This window comes from Neomonachus schauinslandi, chromosome 10 (genome assembly GCF_002201575.2).
Source record: "Neomonachus schauinslandi chromosome 10, ASM220157v2, whole genome shotgun sequence".
Taxonomy (NCBI): Eukaryota; Metazoa; Chordata; class Mammalia; order Carnivora; family Phocidae; genus Neomonachus; species Neomonachus schauinslandi.
The window spans coordinates 124,752,240-124,760,127 of NC_058412.1; the positions used below are offsets into that span (position 1 = coordinate 124,752,240).

The 7,888-nt window shown below is 50.2% G+C and overlaps 1 protein-coding gene and 1 pseudogene across 2 annotated transcripts in view; both read left to right on the forward strand.

The window, feature by feature from the left end:
• EYA2 (EYA transcriptional coactivator and phosphatase 2) overlaps window positions 1-7,888 on the forward strand; it is a 184,192-nt gene that overhangs the window by 131,455 nt on the left and 44,849 nt on the right. For both annotated transcript variants that reach the window (XM_021689061.1, XM_044918691.1), the window contains exon 9: window positions 2,094-2,183. In XM_021689061.1, coding sequence (XP_021544736.1) covers window positions 2,094-2,183 — 90 coding nt within the window. The remainder of the gene's footprint in view (window positions 1-2,093; window positions 2,184-7,888) is intronic.
• LOC110579535 overlaps window positions 5,323-7,888 on the forward strand; it is a 10,924-nt pseudogene continuing 8,358 nt past the window's right edge.

A 7,888-nucleotide genomic window follows, 5' to 3' on the forward strand; every position in this document is an offset into this window, starting at 1 on the left:
AGCAATGCTGCTCTGGGGCCACACGACCTGGGTTCAAATCCCAGCACGCACCAGCTGCAGGGCCTTGAGCAAGTTACCTAACCATTTTCGGTCTCAGTTTTCTCATCTGTAAAATGGGAAAATAATCATGTTCAACTCATAAGTCTTTGTGGGAATTAAATGAATTAAGTTAATTTGTACAGTGGCACAGAGAAAGCATTTAATGGATATTAACCTGGAATATTACTAAGTGTTGTATATCCTTTTAGACCAGTGGTTCTTAACCTTGACTGCACATTGAAACTGGGTGGGTGGAGAGAGTTCAAAATTCCTGATGCCTGGACCCCATCCTCAGAAATTCTGATTTTATCGGCCTGGGGGAGGGTCTGAGCATCAGGATTTTTAACATGCCCCCAATCATTATAGTGTGCAGCCAGAATTGAGAACCATTGTGCCAAGTATTTTTCATGTGTATTAGTTAGGTTAGGTGAGGTTATGCTGCAGTAACAAACATCCCCCAAATGTCATCTACTTCTCTTTTATGGTACATGCCCCTTCTGGTCTGTCGCAGCTCTGACCCACATTATCTTTTCTGTGGAACATTTAGTCTCGTGAAGTGGGACGAGAGAGCATGACCAACCACTTGCTCTTAAAGCTCCAGACCAGAAATGAAACATAACTTCTGCTCACATATCATTACCCAATGCAAGTCACATGGTCACATCTGAGTTCAACAGGGAGGGTATATATCAGGGATTGGCAGACTTTTCCTGCTAAGGGCCAGAGAGTAAATATTTTAGGCTTTGCAGGACACAGGGTCTCTGTGGCTCATGCTGACCTCTGCCTTCAAAGTGCAAAAGCAACCATAGACAATACACTGTTTAAAAATGTAAAAAGTCGGGGTGCCTGGGTGGCTCAGTCAGTTGAGTGTCTGACTCTTGATTTCGCCTCAGGTCATGACCTCAGGGGTCGTGGGACTTGATCCACATTGAGCTCCATGCTGGGTGTGGAGCCCGCTAAAGATTTTCTCTCCCGGGCACCTGGGTGGCTCAGTCGTTAGGTGTCTGCCTTCGGCTCGGGTCGTGGTCCCGGGGTCCTGGGATCGAGCCCCGCATCGGGCTCCCTGCTCCTCGGGAGGCCTGCTTCTCCCTCTCCCACTCCCCCTGCTTGTGTTCCCTCTCTCGCTGTGTCTCTCTCTGTCAAGTAAATGGATAAAATCTTAAAAAAAAAAAAAAAAGACTCTCTCTCCCTCTTCCCCTTCCCCCACTTGCACACACGCACGTGGGCTCTCTCTCTCTCTTAAAGGAAAAAATGTATAAAGTCGTTCCTAGCTCATGAGCCATACACAAACAGGCAGCAGGCCAGATTGGGCCCATGGCTCTAGCGTGCCAACCCCCGGTGGAGATCGTCCTCCTACAGGTTGTCTACCTCAGCACGTGTATAGGAGAGAGGGAGCGAAAAGGGACCCTTTGACTGCCCAGTTGGGTTTCACACCTCCTACTGTGGTGCATCTTGCTTTTGCTACTTCATATCTTGGTGCTAGTTTCATGTCAGTAACTCTCACATGACTTTACTTTTTCAGTGGTGGCCTAGTTTTCCGGGGTACAGAGGGACCCTAATGGGGTTTTGTTTATGTGCTTGCTTTTATAATTAAAACTCTTGTGAGAAAACAATGATGTTGCATGTACCGGGAGTAGTACAACAGCATCCACAGAGAGACTGTAGTAAAGAGAGAACCAACGCGTCCGCTCTCCCGGTGGGTTTTCCCCAGTCTACGCCACTTCCCTTTAGTATTCCAGGCCTCCCTGGAAGCGGAAGGGCTGGGAGGGGCCCTCCTTTCTTGCTGCCATTCCCGGATCTGGCAATGCTGAGCACAGTTGCAGTTGCAGGGGCATATGGGGGAGATTGCAGTACTAAAGAGGGCAAGTAGAAACTAGGGGCACCTAGGAGTGAAATCTCGGAAGCCATCCAGCATCATCACCCTGACCCCACGCAGAGACACAGCCTGGACCGCGTGGGAGTCCATCAGGAATGTCCGTGACTGCCTTTCGGGGGGAGGGGTATGGGAGAGAGAGGCCCTGCTGGCAGGTGACTCTGTCCCTTCTTTCTACCAGGACACCACGACGTCGGTGCGCATCGGCCTGATGATGGAAGAAATGATCTTCAACCTTGCAGATACACATCTGTTCTTCAACGACCTGGAGGTTTGGCATTGCCCGCCCGTTCCGTGTCGTAGTCCCCATGCTTAATGACCTGCGTCGGGTTCGGGGGAAGAGCCCTTGTCCAAATCCAGGGGGCAGCCTCCCGAGGCCAGCAAGGCCGGCCCCTGCATGGATGGTGGGGCTTTAGGGGCTAAAGTCAGAAGACCCCTCTCTGCTCTGAGCTGCCTTTTCTCTTTTCTGTTTTTCCTTTTTCCTTTGGAGGCTAGAAATTTTTGCTGACAACCCCCAAGAAGGCACAAAACCGTGGCCAGCGACAGTTTATTGAAAACACACTTGGCCCACTGATCTCCCCAGCTTCCCCATGCGACCAACGGGCTTCTCTCTGCTCTGGCAGTTTCGCTAATCCAATAAAGGCTGTGTCGTCTCTTCCTCCTGAAATTTACTATTTAATAAGTTTATTAAGGCAAATTAGTACAGATCCTCCTGGGTCAGTAATAATTAGCAGTGGGCCAGGATGGAAGCTTTTAAAAACAATTTACATTCCCCTGAAAACATGTTTTACGAAGACAGAGAGCAAGCCGAGGGACTGGGGCTTATTTACTATCTGCTCCTGTGCACTGAGGCAAGTGGCAAAAGAGATAGGAAGGGGGGTGGGGGGGAGGACAACGTCAGAAATCAGTTTAACTCCTTTGTTTATACCCAGCCTGTGGCAGAAAGATTTGAGAAGAATTTCAAATGGAAAACATATTTAAAATTGAACTATTAAAGCAAGGCAAAGGAATAGAAAGCTAAATTAACAAATAAGGGTGAGGCACTGTACCAGAAAAATCTAGCTCAGGCCAACTACTGCAGTGAAGTTCAGAGTTAATCTCTCTGTGCTCCCTGGTAGCCAAAGCAAGGAGGGAAACACAATGCATGATTTTACCTCTGATGAAAGAGCAAGCAGCTTTCCCCAAGGTGAGAAGGTTTTTTTGGCTGATAAGAGGATTAATGTGGGGATCTAATGGCTTTGTAAATTGTATTTGCATTTTTGGTTTACCAGATTGAAAAATGAAGGTAATCTAAAATTATACTGTGTATGAAAGAACAGTCCTGATTATCTTAGCAGGAATATTTTTTCCTGGAATCAACAATCCCTGGGACTAGCCTGTGAAGTAGAAATACAAAGGCTCTGAATTCTGATCTGGCCTGGTTGCCCCAGAGCATGACTAGTGTGTATCATCAGGAAGGGATACAGGTTTTCCCTTCTGGTCTGCGGTCCTGAAATTCCAGAGGAGGAAATCCTTGCTGAAATGATCAGTCTTGTTTTCCGTCCAGCCTAGGCAAGCCATTTGGGCCTCAGCCTTCCTATCTGTGAAGTGGAATTGATGTTCTCTGCCCAACATCTTAAATTCAATTAACATACAGTGTATTATTAGTTTCAGGGGTAGAGTTCAGTGATTCATCAGTCTTACACCCAGTGCTCATTCCATCACATGCCCTCCTCAATGTCCATCACCCAGTTACCCCATCCCCCCATCCCCCCTCCTTTCCAGCAACGCTCAGTTTGTTTCCTATGATTGAGTCTCTTACGGTTTGTCTTTCTCTGTGATGTCATCTTGTTTTATTTTTCCCTCCCTTCCCCTATGATCCTCTGTCTTGTTTCTCAAATTCCACATATGAGTGAGAGCATATGATAATTGTCGTTCTCTGGTTGACTTATTTCACTCAGCATAATACCCTCCAGTTCCATCCATGTTGTTGCAAATGGCAAGATTTCTTTTTTTTTTTGATGGCTGAGTAGTATTCCATCGTATATATATACCACATCTTCTTTATCCATTCATCTTTGATGGACATCTCGGCTCCTTCCACAGTTTGGCTATTGTGGACATTGCTGCTATAAACATTGGGGTGCATGTGCCCCTTCAGATCACTACATTTGTATCTTTGGGGTAAATACCCAGTAGTGCAATTGCTGGGTCGTAGGGTAGCTCTATTTTCAACTTTTTGAGGAATCAAAGAGAGGATCTATGTAGAAACTCATTGATTACAAAGGAGAACATGGGCGTGGTGGGTTCTGTGAGCATCAAGCCCAGGACTGTCCCTTCAGCCAGATGCAACGTGCAGGCCCACTTTACAGTGACCTCTCGTGTCTTGGGGAAAAAGAGGGAGAAGGGAGGCAGGGAGGGAGAGAACTAATGAACAAAACAAACATGGCAATTGAATTCAGCAAGTATTTGTGGAGCCTAATGTAATAAAGAGTCGGCTGATTGCAAATGACAAAGCCTGACTGACTTTAGCAAATGAAAGGAAATTATTGGCTCTTGTGGTTGAAAAGTCCAGGGTAGGTTTAGTCTCTCAAGATCTCCTCCTTAAAATGTTGGCTCCATGAGGGCAGGAACCCCAGCTGTGTCACCCTCAATCCCCAGGGCCTCAGCAGTAAACAGCCAAACAAATCCATAAATGAGAAAGTTCATTTAATGAAAAGGTCATGAAGAAAATAAAACAATGAGATGTGCTAGTGAGTGATGGGAGAGGGGGTAGGCTTGGGGGGGCGCGGTCAGCATTCTCAAAGAAGTCAGGGAAGGCCTCTTGAGGAGGTGACGCTTGAACCAAGGCTTGAATGATGACAGCAGCCAGCCAGGTGGAGATCTAGGGAGGTGGGACCAGCACATGCAAAGGCCCTGCGGTGGGAAGTGTGTGAAGGCCACAGTGACTGTAGTGAATGAGTGAAAGCGCAGGGGCGACTGGGATAAATGAGTCTGGAGAGGGAGGTGTGAGCCAGACACGGGTCAGGGACATCAGAGTTTATACTAAGTGCTGTGGACAGCCGTGGGGCCACAGAGCATTAAACGGGAAAAGCTGCATGATCTAGTTTATGTTTTAAAACGACTACTCTGGCTGCTGTGTGGAGAACGGGCAATAGGAGGTGAAGGGTGGAGGCTGGGAGACCAGCAAAGAAATTATTGCAATTGTCCAAGCAAGAGAAGAAAGCTGGGTTGGATCAAGGTGGTAGGATATAGGCTTCAGGATGGTGGTAAAGCCAGAGGGCTCCTGATGGGTTGAATGGGGGGACAAAGGAGAGGGGGGGGCGGGGAGGTGGCTTGGCCTGACCAGGGCGACAGTGCCATGCTCCAAGATGGGCAGACAGGGCAGACGTGGGAATGCGTGGGGAAACCCATCCTTCTGTAAAGGGCACATGGGGTTTGAGGTGTCTGCGACACCCGGAAAAGATACCGAATCAACGGGCAGAGGTAAGAGTTTGAAGTCACACAGTGGGCGCTTTATCGACGTGGGTTGAACCTGAGCTCAGAGCCAGGCATTTCGCTGGACTGATGTGTGTTTCAAGGCAATGTCTTCAGTCTCACTCCTCTGCTGTTCCCCATTGGCCCCGAAGTGGGATTCACTCCTCCTGGCGAAGGATTTAATTCCCAGCTGGAGCTACTCAGGGAAGCCAGTTTGGTTTTATTCCCTAAATGTTTTTCAAAAATGTCCCCCATGCCAGAAGCCCCCAGGGCACCTCAGCAGAACTGAAACCGTGGTGCACAATGGAGAAGTTAAGACTCACACAAGGAAAAACCGTTAGCTTGCTGGTGCAGGGAGCCCTTGTCCAAATCCAGGGGGCAGCCTCCCGAGGCCAGCGAGGCCAGCCCCTGCATGGATGGTGGGGTCTTAGGGGCTAAAGTCAGAAGACCCCTCTCCGCTCTGAGCGTGCAGTGCCATCTCTAAGTAAGGGAGTAAGCTCGGGCATGCAGCAGCGATATAGGGGAAACTTAGCATCTGCCAGGCCCTCTGCTAAATGCTTTGGATTCAGTGGCAGATGATACACGGCAGGATCCCTGCCCTCAAAGCACTGACCTTCCGGCTGGGGAAGCAGATCATAAACAACTGAATATATAATGTCAGATAAAGTGCCCCGAAGAGAGACCAGCCGAGTCAGGGAGGAGACAGTCATGAGGCTGTTACTTCACTTGATACAACCAGGTAAGGCTTGGTGCCACACTTGAGCAGACACCTGAACGAGGTGAGGGAGTGGGCCATGTGGGTATCCGGGCAGGGAGTGTGCTGGACAGAAGAGCAGGGCAGAGGCCCTGAGGCATGGTCCACGTTGGCAGGTTCTGGAAACAGGGAGGCTGGCCCAGGAGCAGGGAGGATTGTGGTGGGCAGTGGGAGTGGGAGCTGGGTGCAGATCACATGGGGCTCTGGGCCATCCGAAGGCTTGGGATAATCTCAGGGTGACAGGAAGCCATTGGAGGGTTTTAAGCAGGAGAGCACCAGCTGACTTAGGTTCCGAGGCTCCCTCGGTGAACAGACCAAAGCGGGCAAGGGTGGAAGCGGGTATCTGAGTTCGGTCAAGTCAGGCACCCAGCCTCCCATGTGAAAGCACTCAAGGGGAAGAATCCAGAGACAGGGTAGGTGCCAAGTTCAGCTTATCTCCGGCTCTCCAGGACACGTGTCCTGAGTTTAGGGCAAGCACCTTCTAATCCGTTCCATCTGCCTTGGAGTCCTGGCTCCACCCATGCCTGGCTGTGTGCCCCGGGCCAAGTGTCTCCCTCTCCTTTAGCCTCAGTTCCCTCATCTGCTCAACAGGTAGAAGAAAAGCCCTGAGCTTCCAGGGTGTAATGATGTTGGGGGAGAGATGAAAGCTGCCCTCACGGAGTCTGGCCCGCTGCACGTGCCCAACAACCGGGCCTCTCCACCAGGGGTGCGGCGTGTGCCCCGGGGCTGGGCAGGGGGCTGCAAGGTACCAGGGCAAACTGTTGCATTTAAATCGTTAGACGTTTATTTTACTATGAGCTAGAAAAATACAACTAGCTTGCCCACCTCCTGATTTCACAATGATTCAAAAGCCGTGCACGCAACACAGAGATACAGCAAGGTCATGACTCCAGCTGCTGGAGCTTGGGCATAAATACTGCCAACGGGCTCCCTGCTCCGGGCCACCTCGCCTTTGTGCAGGAGCTGCTTAGAAGCTGGGGCAGGGGACCCCTCGTCCGAAATGTTGGCTCGGTGGCAGGGCAGGGCGCAGGCTCAATTGAAACTCATGCGCCTATGGCTTAAGACCTGGGAGACCATCCTCAGGGCTCACTGAACTGCGCCCCCCCAAAAGCCCTTTCGTGGGGAGCCTCCCGAGCTGTCACTTCCTAAAGGGCTGTAGGAGTCACGGCCAAAGCTGATGCTGGACCTAGCCCTGCGCCTCCATCCCAGCTGAGCGGAGGCTCTGGGGAACACAGCTCTCTTGGCTTTGACTTCCAGGCTCCGGCTGCAGGGGTGGAGATGCCAGTCAACGTGGCCCCAGGGTGCAAATAGCATAGCAGATCTGCGTCAGAGAAAGTACTGGCCTCACTTTTCCCAGTCTTCCCTCTTTCCCCTGCCTCTGCCTTAGCTTGTGTGTTCTCTCTCTCTCCCTCCACAGAACCTCGTCCATCTGTTCTTTCCTTTTCTCTCCCTCCCTTCCATTTTCCTTCCTTCCATTCTTTGTTCCTCTGTCCGTCCTTTGATCCCTCCCTCCATCCACCTGTATTTCCAGCCCATCATTACCATCTACTTAGCCTTTTTTCCATCCATCATCCATTTTTCTTCCCCCCCCACACACACTCCTTCCTCCAACTGTCCATTCATCCATCTTCCCATCCATGTATTTTCCATCTCCCTTCTTTCCGTGCATTCTCTAGCTTCCTTCCCTCTACCTGGCCTGCTTCCCTTCCTTTCTTCCTTCCATCCACTAGCCTTCCTTCTTTCTTCCTGCCATCCACTAGCCTTCC